This window comes from Propithecus coquereli, unplaced genomic scaffold, assembly GCF_000956105.1.
Source record: "Propithecus coquereli isolate 6110/MARCELLA unplaced genomic scaffold, Pcoq_1.0 Scaffold33, whole genome shotgun sequence".
NCBI lineage: Eukaryota > Metazoa > Chordata > Mammalia > Primates > Indriidae > Propithecus > Propithecus coquereli.
The window spans coordinates 6295441-6316965 of NW_012148952.1; the positions used below are offsets into that span (position 1 = coordinate 6295441).

The following is a 21525-nucleotide window of genomic DNA, read 5'->3' on the forward strand; positions in this document are numbered from 1 at the left end:
AGTCAATGCATGTAAAACACTTCGCCAGGTTCCTAGCACATGGTATGTCCTCCAAGAATGTAAGCGAACATTATCTTCCAGTTAATCAGCAGGGATTGTTTGGGGAATCACCGTGTCCTGACATCCAGGTAGTCCTGTGAGTGAGGAATGTGGATCAGGCAAGCACGACCATCCCTGCCTCACATAGGAAATAAGCAGTGACTTATTAATCGCTTACAGTTCAGAAAAACGAGTACCCAGGAGTGAGCTGGAGCCAGAGAAATCTTTCTGGAGGAGACAATAGCAGCTTGTTGAATCCGGGCAGCTGGAACATGAAGAAAAATATCTTTATCCCATGAATAAGAAATAACTCTTAGATCCTTGCTTCTCAATGTGTGGTCTTCAGACCAGCAGCACCTGGAGGTTTGTTAGAAATGCAGAATTTCAGCCTCTATCTCAGACCTACCGAATTAGAATCTGCATTTTAACAAGAAGCCCTGGTGTTCAGCTGCACATGCAGGTTTCAGACATGCTGGACTACAGAACCAACCAAGGAACCAGAGGAAAGAACAATGATACTGGCTCCTTTGGGGAGAGTCTGCGGCAGACCTTGGGGTGTGTGTATGTGTGTGTGTTTGTGTTTGTGTGTGCAGGGCACAGAGCTAGATGGTCCACATTGCTGAGAGTCCTTAGGTTGAGAGAATCACAGAGGTGGTTGCACAACAATCAACATTAGAATATTGTGTGTGTTTGTGTGTGCGTGCGGGTGTATGGGAGAGGGGTTTAAAGAAAGATTTCCAGCCAAATTCCAGATCTTTTGAATTAGAATCTCAGAGAGCCAGGGAGAAATAAAGACTAAAAAAAAAAAAAGCCCCAGATGACCCTTAGAATGGGGAGGGGCCCTAAAAAATACTGATGTCAAGGTCCTAGCCCAGACCAATCACATCAACTATGATACATCAGCAATGACAGAATCTCTAGCAGTGTGGGCTTGGGTATTTTTGTTCTCTGACTCCCTAGGTGATTTCTTTGACAGCCATTGGCAGGGGAATTAACAGGAGGAAAAAAGTTGGGGGACCAATGGCTCTGCAAAATATATCTGAAAGATGTTCTACCTTAGAGGACAGAACCAGGATTAGTGGGTGGAAATTTTTATTGTTTTTATCCAAGTAATCATAGCATTTTTCTTTTCCTTTTGCAGCAAGACAGGACCTTTGAAAGGACCTAGGTCAATTCTTTCAGTTTGTAGTTAAAGGGATTAGTGGTACAAAAGGTAAAGTCAGTTGGCCAAGGTCAACTCAGATCTTCTAATTCCAATCCAGTGACAACAACGAGAACAAGTCTAAGAACAAGAACAAGAACAAAATAAAATGAGATCTTCTCCCCATTTCTGGTGATATTTCCACTGTGCACAAAGGCATTTAAATCCTACTCTGATTTCAATCACAAACAAAGCAGAAATGAGAAAGGAAAAGGGTTACTCTTCAAAAAACAGGGTGGACTCCTTTAAATGAGGAAGTGACATTTTAGAGTACTCATTAAATTTAGAGACTGTTACCAATCTAAAGATGAAATCTACATTCTAGAGCTTGGATGTTGATACCATTGAAACCGCAGGGCAGACAGGTTTGATTCCTTTCCTCTCCATCATATGGGTCATGGCTAATGCTCCTACAACAGAAGATAGGTTAACAAAAGTATAAAAAATTTATTTAATCAAAGTTTTAGGTGACATAGAAGTCTTCAGAAATGAAGACCCAGGGAAAACCGTTTTTATACTTAAGTTTGATGAAGAATGGACAGCCATGTAGAAACGGGATTGGTCAAAAGGGTGACGTAACGGCAATAGACTGAGGGGAAACACAGGAAGGCTTGTCTGTGCAGGTTCTTCTTGACCGCTCTCTGCAGTATTACCTCCTCGCAAGGGGTGGGGAACCCGCGGCCTTGGGGCCACATGTGGCCTTCTGGATCCTTGAGTGGGGCCTTTTGACTGAATCCAAATTTTACAGAACAAATCCTTTTAATAAAGGGATTTGTTCTGTAAACTTTGGATTCGGAGGACGGCTACACTTGGGTATCTGGTTTCTATGAACACCTGGTGGGGGGGGAAAGAGAGGGGTGAGAGACAGGAGATGGTCAGAGAGAGACTTAGCTTCTGAGGCTGTTTCGGAGGCCTCTGTAGTTCAAAGTACTCAGTGTACCAAGCACCATCCTTTGGGGTATGCTTTTCTAAGTCCCAGCAAATTCAAGCTGAATCTGCTAAACGACATGTTCTCCCCTGCGCCTCTCCGGGCTGCAAGAGACACAGTGTGGACGAGGTACCCGCCTCCCTGGTGAGACCAGCTTTACTACACAAGAGTTGGGAACTGAGACGATCAGGGGTGGGGGAACATTGACAGCGCTGGGACGGCCAAGGGAGGCTTCTCGTAGGAGGGAGCCTTGGATACTCCGGGAGGAAATAACGATCTGGTGAGGGAACTGGATGGGACAAAAGCCCAGGGATAGTCGCAATGGGGGAGGCTTGAAGTCCCAGCATCTACCAGAGCACCCGCTGGTGCTAAAGATACCCCATCCCCTGGCTAAATTGGTGCTCAAGATAGAAACTAGGAGAGTTAAAGCCCCTATAAGAAGGCCCCAGACCCACGGGCTTGGGGACGAGTGAAGCTCGCCTTGCTGGGATGGGCGGTGAGGATGGCGGCCGAGGCGGAGACCCTGTGCGGCGTCTTAAGCCTGTGCATCTCCAGAAGAGAAAGGTGCCAAATGAAGGGCGCTGTCCGCTCTCCTGTGCACGCGCGGCCGCTGGCTTTGGGAGGGCAGCGGAATCCGGTCAGAGGGGTCCCCTCTGGGCACCATCCTGCTGCGCGGGTGGGGCGGGGCCCCGGTCACGCCCTAGCCAAGCCCTGCCAGAGCCGCCAGCCGGTCCCCACGCCTCCCAATAGTGCCCGCAGCTTCCGCACCGCTGGCGGGACCGGGTTCCTCCGTCCCCACCCGCCTAGGTGTGCGGGCTCCCGCGCCGGAGCCTCGGGGCGGGTCCCTGCCGCCCGCACCTGCCCCCAGGGGCGGAGCGCGGCGGCGACAACGCGGCACCAGCCTCCGCCACCGGCCGCCGAGCCGCGCCGTTCTCCGACATCCCCCCGCTCCCGGCCGCTGCACCTCCACGCCGGCGCCCGCCCGCCCTCTCCACGCGGTCCGTCCGTGCGTTCCTCCGCCCGCCCGAGCCGCGGCGCCTCGCACTTCTGACTCGAGCCCCCGCCGCGCTCGTCGCCGCCGCCGCCGCGATCCGCAGCCCCGCGTCATGGAGCCGGCCGCGGGCAGCGAGCGCCGCAACAACCCGGGGCCCGCCGTCCCGCCGCCGCCCCGGGGCCACGCGTCCTTGGCTGCCGCCCCCGGCCCGGGCCCCGGCCCGCGGAGCTCCCCGGCGCGCGAGCCGCCGCAGCCCGAGGAGGAGCGGCAGGTGCGGATCAGCGAGAGCGGCCAGTTCAGCGACGGGCTGGAGGACCGAGGTGAGCGCGCGCCGCCCGGGCCGGGCCGGGGCGAGGAGGAGCCGCTGCTCCGGCCGCCCCTCTCCACTCGCGGGCCGGGCCGGGCGGGGCGCGGAGCAGCGGAGCCGGGACTTCCCGGCGAAGGCGCGGCGAGCGCTGGGCGGCAGCCCCACCTCCTGCAGCGGGCACCGCCTCGGCAGCCGCTCCTTCCCCCGAACCCCAGAACCCGCCGCCCCAGGCAGACCCCGCCTGGGCCCGCGCTCTCTTCTCGGCCGGCGCCAGCCCCTCCGGCGCCCGCTGGAAAAGTTTGCGGGAGGCATTTTTTGCTTTCGGAGCCGGGCGCTCCCGGGGCACTGCGGGCTCCATTCAGCTCGGAGGGATCCGGGCTGGAAGCGTCCTCCTCTCCGAGTCCCCTCTGGCCCCCGCCGGCTCCCCGGGAGAACTTCCCTCTGCGGGTTGTCCCTCGCGGCTGCCGGGCTGCCCACCCGCCGAGGGGCGCAAAGAGGGGAGTGAGCCAGGCTCGGGCCGCCGCTGGACTCGGGTGGTCCCGATATCGGGGACTCGGGTCACAGTGGGTCGCTACCTCCGGCTGGTGATGAGGACAGAGGACCGGGACATTTGGGTTTAGGCCACCAACCTCATCTAGATAGATGCCACTGAAACCTGGTAGCTCCCGGCGGGGGCGTCTCTAGACCCTCAGAACCAACCCCCCCACCGGCCTGGAACCCCCGCAAACGTCCCTCTCCTGGGAGGCCAAACTCTACTTCCGATGCCCCTTACAGTTGCCCGCATAGAACGGGAGAGACTCCCCTGCTCATTCCCGCGTTTCTCTCCTCCATTCCTCCCGCGTTTCCTTCGGCTTGGATTCCTTGAGGAGCCAGCCCTGTTTACGCCTTTTCTACTTATTGGTGAATCCAAATCCAAATTGTCCCCCTCGGAAAGATTCTGTGGTTCTGGTAAAACTGATTAGTGGCCAAAGCGGGATTCTTGCAGCCGGGCCCTTCAGGGGAAGCCGGCTCTTTGCACAGCCACCCCCTTTTCTTGGAAGCCTGAGTTTGTTGGCTGTGGCGGGTTTATATATTTTAGACTTAGCAGGTTTCTGTCCTATTCATAGTATCTCCTGTACATTTTTATTCTGGTTTAGTGTTCGGATGCACGATCTCTTTCTCCTTAGAAATGCTAAACTGTAGCATATGAAATAGAATAACATGGAAACGGCAGTTCCCAGAGAATCCGCCGAGATGCACAGCGAGAACTGGAGCGGTTCCAGTTGCAACGAATTCTGCACCTATGTTGCAGTTTCTCCCCCTGTTCTCACGTAACTAGATGTCATTTGAGAGCCGATGATTGGCGACATTACAAGCACCTAGCAAAACCTATCACTTTTTATTATTTAGGGTGTGTTAATTACCTTTGCCTCCTCCAACTAGTATTGTAGGATTTTAAAATTTCATATTGAAGAAAGACAGAAGCCTGGGTTGAGCTTATTTTTGTAGCATTGCAGGTCATCTTTAAGAGCTAGCCTGTTTTTCTCTACCCCACACAAATGATACGAGGGGAAAAAGTGCTAGGATGAGTTAATATTTAGCATCATTTTGCAGTTCATGTTTAAGTGTAAAAAGCCCTTCTGAATTCATTCTTAAGGTTATTTTTAACTGGTCAACAGAATTTCATTTTCTATTATATTATAGCATGAAAGCATTGACTGTTCATAAACTGTCACTGTGTAAAGGCATTGCGTATCACACACAGCCTCTCTGTTAGGATAACCCTCTCCCCCAAAGAACCCAGTGCTGTGTGGCTTTGAGAGCTGAAAGTCAATGTGACATTCTTTTGTTTGACCTATTCCTGATGGCAGAGAGTTAATGCTGAATGAGTCATTTTTGTTAAATAAATCAGAAGGTTACCTGGGGAGGTTTATTGTAATATTTGGTGTTTGCGTTATTTTTTTCTTATGGGGCTACATCTTTCCAATATTGATTTTTGTATCTCTTGGGGATGGTTTGAGTGCAGCTACCTCTTTCCTACCAGTGAGAGGATTTAAGGGGGAGGAACCTCAGCAGTTGCCCGCTGTGCATCTCTGCATCCTGCCTGGCTTGCTTTCTTCTAGGCCTAAATACCGATAGGGTGTGTGTGTGTGGGGGGGTACCCTGGATCTGCACCTATATTCGGCATTCTCTCTAGTCCTAACTTCCTTCTGAGCCATCAGGATGCTGTTACAGACCAAGGCTAACTCCGATCAAAGGTTTGTTTTATAATCTAGTGTTTTGGGACTTTGGAGGCATTTTTTCCCTTAGAAGTTATGTGGGCTGGTTTGCAGAAGCCTAGCTAGCTCAGAATGTCAGTAACTGCAGTGCCATTTGTAGTGCCTGTAGTTCAAGGAGCAGGAGCTCTGTGGTTTAAGACTTACAGGGACTAAACACAAAAAACAGGCCAACTTTATCTTAGTCATCTTCCCCTTTTAATATCCACTGTTCTCCTCACAAGTGTTTTTCCATCATTCTGTCCCAAACCTTAGGGCCCAGCTTAGCCTTAGAGAGTTATATGCTTCAGCACTTCCCACTACCTCCACATCTAATAAAAATTCCCCTTCCTTCAGAGAGTTCAAGCTTGACAAACCCTTAGGAGAAAGCAAATGGAACTAATTCATACCAGAATGGAAATGACTGATGGCTCCAGCCTCTCTACATGTATTTGTATCCCCCTGCCCCCAAAATAAATGAGGAATCAGTCCTTCATTAATACAGTTTGATGCTTAGTATTTCCAGGCCCAAATTGCAAATATGTGAAATTTGAATGAGGTTAAAATTTGAATGTGGAGGCTCCAGCTCTGACTGCAAATCTGAGGCCTGCCTTAGCTTCTCTAGGCTGTTCTGCCTCTCCAGACTGCCTTTCCTCTACCTTTGAATCACAGCTTCCCAAAAGCTTCAAGCATTCTCACTACATCTTTGTGGTTGTGTGCCTGCATTCAGCACGGGTGCAGAGGCACCTCTGTGTGGACCATTCACTTACGAGCTGGGTTTTAGTAGGTCATCATACTCCACTTCCCTTTGAGGATAGAAAGTTTTCCATTCTTGGTATCGGCTGTATTTTTAGAAAGGAAAATCATCAGGAAATAAGCAAAGATTGGAAAGAAATGGGAAAAATCTTCCCATTGCACCTATTCCAATTTTTTTTTTTTTAATTTTAAAAATCTCATGGGTGAGGTACACAGGATCAGATCTGAAGAAGTCCTACTGCTGAGCAGACCCTAGTGCCACCTTAGCAGGGCAGTCCAGCGCAGGGGGGCTGTCATCAGAAACTCCTGCAGGGGAGCACTGTCTCAATGGTGGGTGAGGCATGTAGATTGGTCCACACGTGTGAACCAGCTGCTGTTATGTGGCCAACTAGAAAACCCCCATCACTATTGTTCCTCTTAGAAAACTAAATCTACTTCTAAAAGGAACCTTGTTTTTACCCCAGTGTATAAACCTCTGGAGATTGTTGCTGTCAAAATACCCAGCAAATGAACTGCTTATTTGAGTCAGTACTTAAATGTTATAGCTTCACTTTGCCTGAAAATCAATTGGCCGGGATGAAAGGGTGATTTTTATATCATTTGGGAAAAGGGACATAAATTATTAAGGGTGTGTGGAATCCGCTCATTCTAGGATAGGGCTTTAACTGGCGATCGTAGTTGAAAATAGAATGGGGTGTTTTTTTGGTAACTAGGGAAGAAGTAGACAAAGGGACTTGCTGTATTTTCATTTGCAATCACTAATACCTGGGACAGAGTTTGACAAGAGAGAGCATCTTTCTTTTTTTCCATCCAAGTGCATTTATGAAGCAAGGTTTGGGGAGCTTTTTACAGTAAGATGATGGAGATGGTGTTTATACTCAACGTTTGCATTCTCATCTCCCTTTCGATCCTGCATAAGCTTATAGGTTTCAATTATTTAAAAATCTCTGGGCTGTGAACTGGGCTCACTAAGCAGCCTTCTCAACATTCCCTCTTGCTTTGTTCAGGAGTTGTTCAGGGATGCTCAAGTCTGGGTTATAAATGGAACTGAGAAGTTTTAGCAGGGTCCTTGTTTTATTATAATATTTGAACAGGATGCAATTTTTGGCAACTAGAGGCTTAGTGTGGCACCTAGTCAGACAAACGAGATGTTGTCTTTTATGCGATGCATACATGTGATATGTCCCACATTGTGTGATATTTTACCTCTGTGATCAATTCCTTCATCATTTGGAACAGTTCTGCTGAGGCTGCTTAGCCTCTGAAAGGTATATTGTGGGTTGTTTCGCTAGAGATGGTATAATAAGCTCCTGTTTATATAGAATGCATATGTGAAAATTTGGTTCTCTGTGCAACTAAGAGATGCTACATATGATCTATTTTCAAAGGAGAAGCAAAAATACAAAGAAATATTATATTGAAGATGTTTGAGTCTTTGACCCAAGGCAGTTGAATCTTGGGCATTGCCTGGGAATGGTCATGAATTTCTGCTCTTGTTGAGGACACACAATGTCGAAAGCATAGGAGACAAAAATAAAACCTATCTTATACATGTTCTACCTGGGATGCTACCTCGAGTTTTAGCAAGGTTAACATGCTTTAATATTCTGAGAATTTTTTGACACGTGTTTGGTTCAAAGGGTTATATACCATAGAGCAGAAAGAGAAGGGAAGGAAACGTGGTATATAATTTTGGACTGGCAGCTCTTGTTGCTTGTGGTTAAAGAGAAATAAATAGTCCTTCTCCTCCTGTTAATTGTCAAGGGGAGCAGTGAGGGCGTTTGTATTCCATAACTTCTTGCTTTGAGCAAAACTCAGTCCACCAGTTGGGACTGTGCTGGTGGATCAATGCCAATCAATGCCCACAGTGGACGAGTTTGAGTGCTCAACTAACTGTGGGCTGTTTGCACTGTTTTCCTAACAGCAAAGCCTTTTTGGAAAGAGCAGCATCCACCTGAGCCAAGCAACTTAATGCAGGGGCAAGGGATGGCCTGGCGTGATGTGTCAGGGAGTGGTTATGTCTGTAGTTCTAAAGAGGACAGCTGCTGCTACCCTGCAGAAATACATGCCCCATATTGCCAGAACCTGTGATTTTCCAAGATGTGCCAGAAAGCTTGATTTTCCTGGGAAATCTCTTAATTGTTAAAACACATTGTGGGCCAGACAAAACACATCTTGGCCCATGGGCTGCCAGTTTGCAGTCTTTGGGTAAGAAATTGTAGCTCTTGCTGTGGGTTTCTGAGTAAGGAAATGCCTAACTTCCTTTTCTCCTTGTTTTTGTCAGGCTTACTAGAAAGCAGCACCCGACTGAAGCCTCACGAAGCCCAGAACTACAGAAAGAAGGCGTTGTGGGTGTCCTGGTTCTCCATTATTGTCACCCTGGCCCTTGCGGTGGCTGCCTTTAGTGAGTATCCGGAGTCTTGCGGATTGATACGTGCTGGTGTTGCCTGTTTTATTCTCTAACTCCTGTGGCATGTGCTTTTGCTTTTAGTTGACTATTATTGATGAATAAAATTTTTTTAGATGGTTGGATAGTCAGGGTCCTTATAAATTAGTAAAATGGCTTCTCTCCTCTGCAGAGGGAAGAGGTATTAAGAAGAAGAAATGGAGAGCCTGGGCTCTCATCAGTATGCGGGTTTGTGGAACTAGATTCTGACTGCCAGCTGAATAGTGACAATATTCTCTTGGTGGATGCTTTCAGCTTGGACTGACATGTGGCAAATATATATCCTTGAGATTCGTATTTTGAGCCTAATGCAACAAGATGGATGCAATATTGCAATGAGCCCTTTTCTTTTCCCCGATTATATCTTGCAATAAAATAATATGCACATTTTAATGAAAGAAAAATGAGAGGGTCTTCTTTCAAGTTTTCAGTGGCCACAGAAACAAAAATATTTATTACAATCTAGAAAGACTAAGGAAATGGAACAATTTCTGCCAAATAATCCTGTTTGGGAGTTAGGAAGCCTTGTGGCATGTGTTTTCTTAACTAACATTTGCAGCCTATGGAAATGTAAATGTGCTATTTATTCTTATGAATTGTGCAATGATTCACAAGCCTAAGCAGTGACAGCTACAGCTCAACCTTGGTGGAAACTATGGTCTATTTTTTATGCTAGGGAAAAGAGGAATGTATTTTGTGTATTTTGTGATGAATTTATTACGTAACAGAAAGATCTATATTCTAAGTGATAAGCATCATATAAGGTGTCTTCTGTGACAACCCCGAGGGTAGGAGAAGAAAAGACCATGTCCACTAGAATATATGACTGTGTGTGTGTTGTTTAAAATTCTATTCTCCAAGGTTAGATCTGCTGCTAGAAGTTGGGGTTGGCTCCCAAGAGGGAATATTAAAATTTGACCAAATGCTCCCTGCAAAAGTAGGCATGTATTGCTTGAAGCAATTTATATTGAAAACACTGTACCATGTCTTGGCTCTAAAAAAGCCAAACATTTAGAAGCAAAGGGTAATGCATTCCAGGGTATAAACATTTTGCCAGTAGTGAGCCAAAAATTGAATCAAGAAAAATTCTGATTCCTGAAAATAGTGACTCCTTCCCCTCCCCCCTCTTTTTTTTTTAATGCTGAAACAAGAATAACAAGCTGGAATTAAGGTCCCTGGAGGATAATTTGGTTGTGGTGGTTGGTGGAGGGCTCTGGATCAGACACCGTAATTTACATATGTAAAGAATGAGGAAAGGAATGAAGGGAGGTGATTTACAAACAGAATAATAGTTACTCAGACATGTCCTTGTGCCTCATAAAGCTGTTATGACTTTATAATGTGGGTGTTTGAAGGAGGACCTGAATGTGAAGAAATATTGGGCAAATCTTTCCTTTGGGAGAATAATATTATGCTTGATGTAGTTAAGTCTCATATAATAGGGAAAAATTATGATGAAATTTTGGTTTCGCACGTTATACCCGATCAGTTAGGTTATCTTAAAAATGTTGTTCCATTTCCTTTAATAGGGGAAGACTCTTGCATAATGCATAAAGAATTAGCATGTTGCTTTGTGAAAAGGATTTCCCTTTCTTTTTCTTTTTAAAATGATTTTACATCTTTATTGCAGCAGGTATTTAATTTAAGTCCTCTATCTTCTTGCCCATAAAATGTTGGCATTGGCATGTAATGTCATGACCTGTGTTATCTGTAGTACATTCAATTTGTTCTCAAGTTACTTTCAACTGTTCTAGTTTAGTCAAACCCCAAAATTTAGAAGATGAATTATATTTTTCCCCATTTTAACTATAGATTAGCTTGATTATGTGTGTATGCGTGTGTGTGTTTCATATTTTAAACCCTTGGGGTGATCTCTCATTGCGTTAGGGATGTTTGGCTTTACTTTTTAGTTTCCTAAATGTATTTATAATATGAAATATTTAAAATCCTTTTCAAAACATCATTTACATGTCGACAGACTTTAGTGCAATTCTTTTCCTAGTTTTGAATGGAAAGAAAATAGAGATTAAGCAATATAAACTTCCTTTTGGAGTTACATTTAAATTATTGTCTAAAGAAAAATGGAACATTTCAGAATGGCAATAAATGTATTTTTTTTTAAAAGTGTCACAAGGAGCTCCTGTCTTATTTTCCAAGGAGGTGGTTGACAGAGATGGATGAAATGGAATAAATACTCTGGCTTGGTGAACCTCTGTCCTGTTCATTGAAATGGGCAGGTTGCACCAATTATTAATAGTATTTTTAAGAGCACTGCTATAGAATTGTCAGGTTTTAGTCTGAAAATATTGATTCTTGGTGCGCTCATGGCCAAAGAATGACCAGACACGCCAAAGTAAGGCAAGCATGCAAATGAAATTTATTGAGGAGAGAAAGATAGGATTATAGGGCAAGAGCAAGATATAGGTTTACAGAGCATGATAAATCTGCCACAGATGATGACCAAAGCCATTTTCACAGCAGAGGGAGTGCCAAAGGAAGGGTGCCAAAAAAAGAGACTTGGTTATGGTCTGCGTCTTGTTTCATAGTGCCTGGATAGGGACTTCCCTGTGGCTCAGACATCACCATGGAACCACTTTGATTGGACAGTTGAAAGTCACATGACCTGAGCCTTAACTCCCCGTGGAGGTGGTTCTAGTTCAATTTCTGGACTCTGTGGTACCTATGTTGCTTGACCTGTGGGCTAGAGAGTCCTCTGCATTCTTTTGTAGCTGGCACTCCAAGTTCTGATTGGCAGACTTGTAGGGTATTCCGTCCTCCCCCAGGTATGGAGAATTAGGATGGGGCAGGACAAGATGGGGGCAACAGCACCCACTGTCGTCCCTAGGAGACCCGGAATCCCTCACTACCTGCCTAACAGAATCGCTATATGTAATGCTTTGGTATGGCAGAGAAGGCTTGGGGCATGTGCTTGCGTGATGCGTGCGTGTGCTGGCAGGGGTGTTGATCGTGATGAAGAGAACTCGACCGTATTTATGGTCACGTCTTCTTGCCACTGTTGGATGACAAAAAAATTGGGAGCAGGAAGAGTATCATCTTTGCATGGATTCAGTACTTAAGACTTTGAAATGAATGAACTGAGAGAAATTTTAAAAAACATTTTGTTAATTTTAGTTAGGTGGAGGAAAATATTTCTTGGAAAATGATAAATTTCACTTAAAAGTTTAGATATCAGGCTTAGGTTTCATTTATTGTATTATTACAAAAAACAATTATAGTTTTTTGAAACAATTGGGTTGTCCTATGGCCATCCTCTTGCTGAGGGCAGCGTCCTGGAGCTGCATCTGCCGTGGTCAGTGGGAATTTCACCTGCTCAGCTGCTGTTTCTGTGTAATGGTAGATGCTGAGTTTTAGCTGAGCGTCTTGTAAAGAAATGCTGTTGTCTCTTTGGTGTTTGGAAATGAGGGGGATGGGTATAGGTTTGGGGGACACATTTTTTCTCAGTCAACTAGAAAGATTCATATTTTTACATAACATGCATATTGTAAATAAAGACTGTTACCCTATACCCAGGTAATCAGTATGCTGTGTTTTCTCAAGTTAGTAGTCTCTAAAAGACTTAATGATAAAAGTAGCTTGGGTCAGAATTACTGAGTTATTTGTGGTAAGTGATGTATATTATTATCATTGATATTGACATGTCTGGTATAATTTGAAAAATTAAGTTGGACTTTCACAGTTTGTACCTTGAAAGTGTTTTGAAAGGGATATGAACTATTTTTTTTTTTGAGACAGAGTCTCACTGTGTTGCCCAGGCTAGAGTGCCGTGGCGTCATCCTCGCTCACAGCAACCTCAAACTCCTGGGCTCAAGCGATCCTCCTGCCTCAGCCTCCCAGGTAGCTGGGACTACAGGCATGCGCCACCATGGCTGGCTAATTTTTTCTATATATTTTTAGTTGTCCAGATAATTTCTTTCTATTTTTAGTAGAGACGGGGTCTTGCTCTTGCTCAGGCTGGTTTCGAACTCCTGAGCTCAAACAATCCGCCCGTCTCGCCCTACCAGAGAGCTAGGATTACAGGCGTGAGCCACTGCGCCCGGCCTACTATTTTTGATAATACTTGGTAATATAGTGGTTTTGGATCTGTTCAAATGCTGATATAAAACCAGATGGTAATACATCTTGAATATTTCAGAGAGAGCCCTAGTTTGGTTTTAAAATTGATGCTGTTTATAATCGGTAGACAGCATGGAAAATGGCAATCCTGTTATGAACAAATGTGAAAAAAAGTTTGTTTTAATAATGAGGCTAGAAGGAGAACAGAAGTTCTATTTCAAAACTCAGGGTTTTGACATCATTGATGTCTTTGTTAGAATGATTTAGGAAAATGCATTCTAACTTTGTTTTTGAGATTCGAGTGTAATTTTTGGACAGTCAATACATGTTCTGTGGGAAATGAAGATATATTTGAAACATTCTCAGGGGAAAACCTTCTCTAAGATACTCAGCTCTGTTAAAAAAAAAAGTACGCCAAATCAAGATCTTCTCAGAAAAATTCACTCAAAAATTTAGTGCAGCAGATTTAAGAATTAGAAGAATATCTCTGAACAGAGTGATTTTCTTTTTATATGTGGGAACTTTAAAATAATTTATTTGATTTCAGTGCAAACTCTTGACCCTTAAAAATGGTAAGGTATGTGTATTAATCCTTTTCATTTTTAAATTGTGAGACCAAGAATTGAGAGACGGATAAAATGAAATTACATGATTCTTTTATAAACTCAACAAAAAATGTCTGGAAACTTTCTTAGGTTTCCCTCCTGACAGACACATGGCGAGACAGAAGAGGGATAAGACTCTTTAAGTGCTTTCTGGTGTCCTTAGAGTAGCATCCAAACAGGTACAGTGGCCTTACAGGTCTGGCCTGACCTGGCTTTTATCCCCTGAACTTCTGCTTGGGACTGGAGAAGTCGCTTCGGTCAACTCATCTTCTCAGGGTTCCCACATGACAGATGACAGTCTCCTCGTTGGCAGTGCACCTCCGGAAGAGGCCTGCCCATGGCATGGACCGTCCCCTAGCGTAGCCTCACCTGTGGCACTGCCTGTTCCTTCATCCCTGTCCTTGCCTTTGTGCCCCTGCTCCGTCAGATGAGGGTGCTGGTGAAGCCCTGGTCTCTTGGCCTGTGTCCCTCAGAGCCTCTACCCTTGAAATGCTTCTGTGAACCAAAGACTTAAATGCGCAGCTGACATTCTGGCCGTGGAATGATGCTTTATGTAGTTTGCTGGTCTCATACTTATTTTATTGAAAAAAGCAGCATATGCACACGATCACAATTCGTGAGACCAAAGGTGCACAGTGCAAACCTCTGTCCCATCCTAAAGTCTCTCTCCCAGTTCCTGCAGACAGCCTTTGTTACCAGTGCCTTGTGTTCTTCAAGACATTTTCTCCGCATGCGCACGCCCAGGTGAGGTGCCTCCACACACTTTTGGCAGCTACTTATCGTACAGATGGTATCTTACCCTTGCTGGTCTTTTAGACAGCACGGGCCTCTTCGCAAGCTACTGTTCTCACTCCTCTGTGTGAAGTGGAACCGGTGTGGAGAATCTTCAGGAATAACCCCCCAATGGACATCTGCCTGCTGCCGTGGAGCCGGAGGACGACGGGTGGGTGGGTGGTGTGGGCAGGAAGTCTGTGGGCCACATCCTGGTGGTGTTCCGAGGGATAACTTGCTCCCCGCCTGCGTGCTCGGTCAGTGATAACTGCCCAGGCTGCTTCTGAGAGCTGGAAACCAGGAGGGAGGAACAGGCAGGCATGTGGTTTGGGAACCTCACCCTGGCAACTCTCCCTGCCTCTGGGTTCTTCTTTGGACCCTGTGGTCATGTGATCAAAGGTTCTGTGTCTGTCACCCCCTGTGCTGCTAGGTCACTGACAGCACGAGGAACATGGCATCACATTTTAATCAGGCCCCCTTGCTTACCACAAGGTCCCTGGTGATCTTGCCCCCTTCCTCCTGGCTGGACTCCTGTCCTCCCACCCCCAGCCCACTGCCTGCTCTAGCCCCGGCGCCCCTGGTAGCCCCAGATGCTGCGTCCTGCTCTTCACCCCACACCCACACACCTGCTGCTCCCTTGGTCTCAGGTGCCTTTTGTTCCTGACCCCCGTCCTTCTTTTTCCAGCTAAATTTTACCTCTCCCTCAAAATCAAGATGAAAGATCACCTCTTCCGGGAAGTCTTCCAGACTGATATTAATGCCCCTTTTTTCCTCATAGCTCCATGGACACCCATCTGTCAGAAACTTGAATCGTCACATCCTTGCTTTCTGTGCTAAGCACAGTCAACGCCAGGGCCTTGTCCTCCCCGGGCTGTGTTCTCAGTCCCTAACACAGTTGGGGATTCAGATACCGGTTGGACTAGAGTCAGTTGTGATGTCTCCCTGCTGAGGCCACCGTGGTTGCAGCAGGCTAAGGATGTATAGTTGTGGATCCCAGACAAAGGAATGGCAAGTGAATGGAAACAGGGAGGGAAGCTGCAACTTGGGCATCTTCAACTTTGCAAACAGCTGGGATGCAGGAGCCATACTCTCCCTCTTCCTCCTGACCCCACTCCCTGCGCTCCCTGCTCCCTCCACCTCTTCTTGGACTGAAGGATCCAGGCTTCTATTGACAGGGACTCGTCTTCCTGAGTCTCCAGGCTCACAATGAGCTGCTGTTTGCAGCCTGGAGCGGAGGAGGGGTCTCAGCAGCTGCTTGCGTGTTCTGCTGCCCTTCTCGGTGCATTCTGCACACAGCGTTTAATTACTGGTGTGGCCAGGGTGCATTAGCAGGAAGGTGTTCTTGTCACACAGCCGTGGCAGCAACGCAGGGAAGCTGGGCCGCAAGCCCCAGCTGGACTCATCATGCCCGTGGGTCCTCACTGGCAGGGGCCCCTTGGGAAATCTGTGAGGGTTTTCCCTCCTGCCTCTTATTATTTTTCCAGTCGTATTTGTTAGACAGTGGATGAGAGGGGGTTTTCTGGTCTGCTTATGTTCCAGCCCTGTGATTGGGTCCTCTGGGAATTGTCTCTTTACGGGGAATTTCTGGTGTAGCCCCTCCTGGACAAGAGGCTCCTTCCTGTGCCCTGCGCTGTGGGCTGAGATGTAGAAGTACTGAGATTTGGAAGGAACAGAGGAAGCCAGAGGAAGGGAGAGAACCTCCGTTCCCCCCAGCAGAGGAGCCTGTGCCTCACTTCCCACCATCAGCGCTGCCTGCCAGCACCCCTCCTTCCTGCGGGTGAATGTGTCCATCCAGGACTTTGTGAGCACCTGTCAGTGAAGTGGAGCAATCTGTCCCCCTGCAGAGCTCAGGTCTAAGTGGGCAGTGAACGCTCTAGCTGTCAGAGCAAACGACGGGACAGTGGCAGCACAGGTACCCTGGTCGTGCCCCCCATTAGACACGCAGGGATGCTCAGGGAAGGGCAGGCCCCAAAAAGAATGCGATGAAAATCAGAGCTGCCCTGGGTGGGAGTGGGGGAAGGCTGCTGGTCTCAGTAAGGGTGGCTTGGGGTATGACGTCCACGCAGGGATGGAAGGTGGCCGCGTTAGTGTGCTCGGGCTGATGTAACAAGGTACCCAGACTCGGTGGCTTAAACAACAGAATTCTATTTTCTCACAAATCTGGCTGCCAGAAGTTGAAGATTAAGGTGTCAACGGATTGGTTTCTTCTGAAGTCTTTCTCTTTGGCTCATAGATGGGCGTCTTCTTCCTGTGTCTTCACATGGTTGTCCCTTTGTGGGTGTCTGTGTCCTCATTTCCTCTTCTTATACGGACACTAGTCACACTGGATTAGGGCCCACCCTAATGACCTCATTGTAACTTAATTACCTCTTTACAGAGCCCATCTCCAAATATGGTCACATCCCGAAGTACTGGGGGTCAGGACTTCAACATAAGAACCTTGGGGACACAATTCAGCCCGTATCAACAGCCTTCGCCAGCACCAGAAAGGTGGAGGAAAGTTAGATCCCTGAATTAAGTAAATGCCTTAAAAGGACTTTACCTTCAGCGAAAGGATGGACCGGAATGAACACGCTTACCAGCTCAGGAAGGCAATGAGAAGCTCACCTGGCTCAGCATAGCTCTATGTGGGGTGAAGGTGGGAGGTGAGGGAGGGGGAGGCTTCACTAGAATTCATAACCATGAGACTGACCTATGTACGTTTGCATTTGGAATTTTCATAGGTTTATTCCCTGGAAAATGGACTCCGAGATGCTGCGATTTACCACAGGAGGTTATTGGGTGTGGGTGCTGGGTTCTGGGGGTGATGGTTCTCAGGAATAACACCTGGGAGGGAGCCAGGGAAGCAGGATGGGCAGAGGAGAGGTTGCATTGCCATGCTGTTGCCTTGGAGGCTTGTCCATGGGACTTGGGAGCTGGGATGGCCCCACAGAGTTATCAACTGGAGCATGGGCCTGACCAGTCTTTGGTGTGGGCTGCGCCAGGGACAGGTAACTCCTTTAGTAGAGGGCAGTTCCAGAACTGGGAGGGAGCCCTCAGCAGCTGTCACTCCTGGCAGCTGGGGGAATGAGTGCCCAGGTCCCGAAGGAGGATACAGGAGACACACAATGGCATCCACTCTAGGAATTTGCACTCTCCACTTAGCCTGGGAACCCTCAACCTGAAATACTAACATGCGCGTGGCCCTAGGTTGGAAATACCGCTGGAGCACTTGAAAGAAGCAAGCACAGAACCTGAACCAAGACCCAGCGGTGTCCGGTGGAGGCAGCTTCCCCAACGATGAGCTCACAGTGCCACGTTTGGAAGCTTCTGAGAACAGAGCCCACGAGGAGTGACAGTTACACAGACAGCATGAGTAGGACTGAAATTACAGAGGAGGGACTACCTAACAAAATCTGTAAAATAAGTATGTTTATTATGAGTAGATAATTAAAAAGGAATGAAACACATGAAAGAAAAGACACTGAAAAGAGCAACTGGAAAAAACCAAATCAATATATTTTTATTATTTTTATTGAAGCTCTAACGTGGATGTAGTTATAAAAAAGTTAAGAACTACAGCAGTTACCATTCTGTTTCCCTCTCTATTTTCCCCTCATCCCCCTCCCAGGAACAATTTATCTCTTGTAATTGATTTTGTAATTTACTTAGATATGTATAAATGACGGGCTTCCAATGCTAATTCTTGATTTTTTTCAAGTTTAGGCATTATTTATTGATTTCCCAAAGTGAAAGGAGATAATGTACTCTTTTATCGTCCTGGCCCCACATAGACAGGCTGACTTCCTGAATTTCCATCCTCGTGCACTAGTGATGGTTTTCATTATGATGACTGTGAGTCTTGCTGATTGAGCCACAGGGTGACACGTGATTACTTCTTTCTTGCAGAATTTTTGATTTTCTCTGGATTTAATATGTTATGTTTATTTCAGTGCTTAACTTCTCTATGAATGTGTTTCTTATTAAGCTCTCATTTAGCATTTCCATTCCAATCTCCACTTCTCTGTGATGCTTCCAGATGCGTAGATAATTCTATCAGTTTCTTCTTGATGAACTCTCTCTTGGAGCCATCTGACGTTCCGTAATCCGCTCTGGTTGCCTTTTGTACCTGGTGCGCAACTGTGTCCTGGCGGCTCCCTTCACCACCTTTTCTGGGATTTCCTTTATTTCTCTCCTCTGTTGGGCCCCCCTGTTTCCTGGATACCACATTCTTCTCTTTTCTGATTTACTCTATTTTAGGGGGAAACACATCTTCTCTTAGCTTGCTAGGAAAGGGCACACATTTCTTATAATTTCTGGTGTTGATATTAAAGCTCTGAGCTATTCTGAACCCTAACCCTTTACATGGACTTGCTGTGGCGGAGGTCTCTCTTGTCCTTGCGTCCCTCTATTTCTTTGTCTTTTCTACTTCCTGGGAAATTTCCTCAACTTTGTATTCCTACCTTTCTATGGAGCTTTCCATTTCCGCTATCTAGTTTTTTTTTTTTTTTTAATTGTCTGAGTGCGTTCCTTTGGGGAAAAAAATCACCCAACTATTATTTTATGGATCTTTTTAACAAATCTTTTCTTATCTTTCTGAAAATATTTGTAACAATTAAAAAAAATGGTTTCTGTTTCTTGCATTATCTTCCTCCAACATGCTTTTTTCCCCTGCTGCTCTGGACTTCATCGTTCATGCTGGGGAGGAATCCTGTGAGTGGTGGTCCTGGAGGGTCGGCTCATGTTAAAAATGGGTCATTAAAAGGCTGACTGGAACTCTGAGCATGTGGGTGGCATTCACTGTGGGGCGACGTGGTCAGATTGTTCTGTTGGTAGATTCCAGTTTGATACTTCCAGATCCTTCTTGGGCTTTCCAGGCTCCCCAGAGAAGGGTGCTCTGATCTCTGCCTGGAAGGTGAACCTCTGACTGCCTGAATTTTGGGAGCCGAGCCGGGAATGAGGTTTGAGATTTCAACATTCTGTTTGAAATTCTTTACTTGGTCAGCCACTTTCAGTTTTTCAGCTTGGTTCTCCCATCTTTGGCTGAGTCTGTGTTCCTCACGGAGATGGTTGCGCCTTCTCCAGAGAATAAACATCCAATAATGTGATAGGAGAGTTGGCTGGGAGTGGTATTGCCCTGCTGTGCAGAGTTGGGGAGGGAATCTGGAGAACTGCGTTTAAAATGGGCTTTGAACCAACCTCCCTGTTGTCTGTCTTCTCTTTATTATATTGTGCTACCAATTCCTGATTTTTGAGGTGCCCTGAGGTGTAAATTGGGTTGCCTTTTTGCTTTCACACTTTGTTTTAGAGATTTACTTTTGTGGAGTCTGTTAAATCAATTACCACTTGGCCATATGTTTTCTAGCTTCTAAAAATTGTTTTTGTTGCCTTTTACATTTTCTTTTTTTTAAAAAATTCACTTTCATTTCCTTCTAATTTTTATGATTTTACTTTTTGTATTTAACACTTTATTTTGTTTTGAATTTACTTTGGAGTACCAAAACAATACATTAGTGCCTTTGGACATCTTCTGAGCTCCAGATCCATACTCCCAACTACCTGTTAGACCACGTGGATAGTCCCTATGCTCCATGCATCTGTGTCCATCTAGTTTCCCTACGGAGCTTCTTCCATTTTATTTTCCTAATGAGCTTATCTTTTAAAAACATCCCTCTACTCTTAGTTTTATGTAGTTTTTAGAGAAAGCAAAAACAAATGTGAGGAATCATCCTGCTGTATTTCCCTAGAGGTGTCAAACAGAAAAATTGGTAATGAAAAATATAGTACAGGAACCAGAAACCTATGAGAAATAACTAGTGAACCAAAGTATGGATCTGAAGAACTTATCCAAATGTAGAACAAAGTGATTCCTTACATTCATATTTACTAAGAGACATGGAAGATAGGATAAATTCCAATATAAACGAATAAAAATTCCAAAAGCAGAGAAGAGAGGAAATAGAGAATAGTCAATGTTTTTAGAGGTGTCTGAAACTGTTTTGGGATTGATGGAAGGGATGGAGTACATACCTTTCATACCATTAGATGTAAAAAAAGAATTAGAAAACTTACCTGACTGAGTAGACAGCAGAAGTGAAATAAATGACACAGAAAAAAGCATAGAAAGTGCAAAATAAAATGTAGAAATGAATTCAAATACTTTAGTAATTACAAAAAGTATAAATGGATTAAATCCATGAGATAAAAGTCAGAGATAGATTGCATTTAAAAAATCTAGCTGTATACTATTAACAGGAGATAAATTTAAAACATAAAGTAACAGAATGGGTTAAGTATAGAGATAAAAAAAGATGTATCTAGCAAATACTAACAAAAGAAAGTTGGTGTAGCTGTATTAATTGGAGAAAATAGACTTGGAGACAAAAAGCATTGTTGGACATATAGGGTGTTACTATGTAAACAAAAGGTTCAATTCACCCAGAAGATAAAACACTTAGGAATTTGTATATACCAAACAACAAAGCCCCAAACACCCAACCAAAAATTTATGGGATTATAGGTAGAAATGGACATATCATAATTATAATGGTAGACTTTAATGCAACTCTTTTACTAGTTGATAGATAAAAAGACAAAAAATTAGTGAAGATATTATTTGCCTTATGCAATTCAATGTTTTTCAAACATTGTTGACTGCTATCCATGGCAAGAAATGTATATGTGACCTAGAATATATAAATTTGTGTGTATATATACTATATGTCATCATATCTAAGACACTTTTGATTATAATATGCAACATGATTTTTTGTACTAGTAGATTTTAAAAAATGCTGCCATTGAACTGTATCATGATGTTCATTGTATGAGCCACTTGATTTCAGAGTTGTTAAAATGTGAAATTAACTTTGATAATTTCTAGCCTCTTTCATTTTATAAAGTGCTGGTCACCATTTATCAAATTGATTTTATGCCCCACTAGTGGATTGTAACCTTTAGTATGATGAACACTGAACCAATGGGTCCGTATAGAGCCATGCATTCAAGAAATATATTTCAACATCATAGAATATCTATAAAAGGTGATCACTTCTATCATCACAGAAGAAGTCTCATAAAATTTCTAAGAATCTATATTTTACACTCTTCTCTGACCACAGTGCAATAATAATTTGAGATCAAATATCGCTAAAATAGTCTTATATTTTATTTATTTATTGATATATGTTG

At 45.1% G+C, this 21525-nt stretch overlaps 1 protein-coding gene across 1 annotated transcript in view; it reads left to right on the top strand.

Annotated features, from left to right (window-relative positions):
* The first annotated feature begins 3133 nt into the window (after positions 1 to 3133).
* The window catches only part of TMEM163 (transmembrane protein 163), a 235656-nt gene continuing 217264 nt past the window's right edge, over positions 3134 to 21525 (top strand). Inside the window, exons 1-2 of the mRNA XM_012650515.1 lie at positions 3134 to 3482; positions 8744 to 8863. Coding sequence (XP_012505969.1) covers positions 3275 to 3482; positions 8744 to 8863 — 328 coding nt within the window. The 5' untranslated portion in view covers positions 3134 to 3274. The remainder of the gene's footprint in view (positions 3483 to 8743; positions 8864 to 21525) is intronic.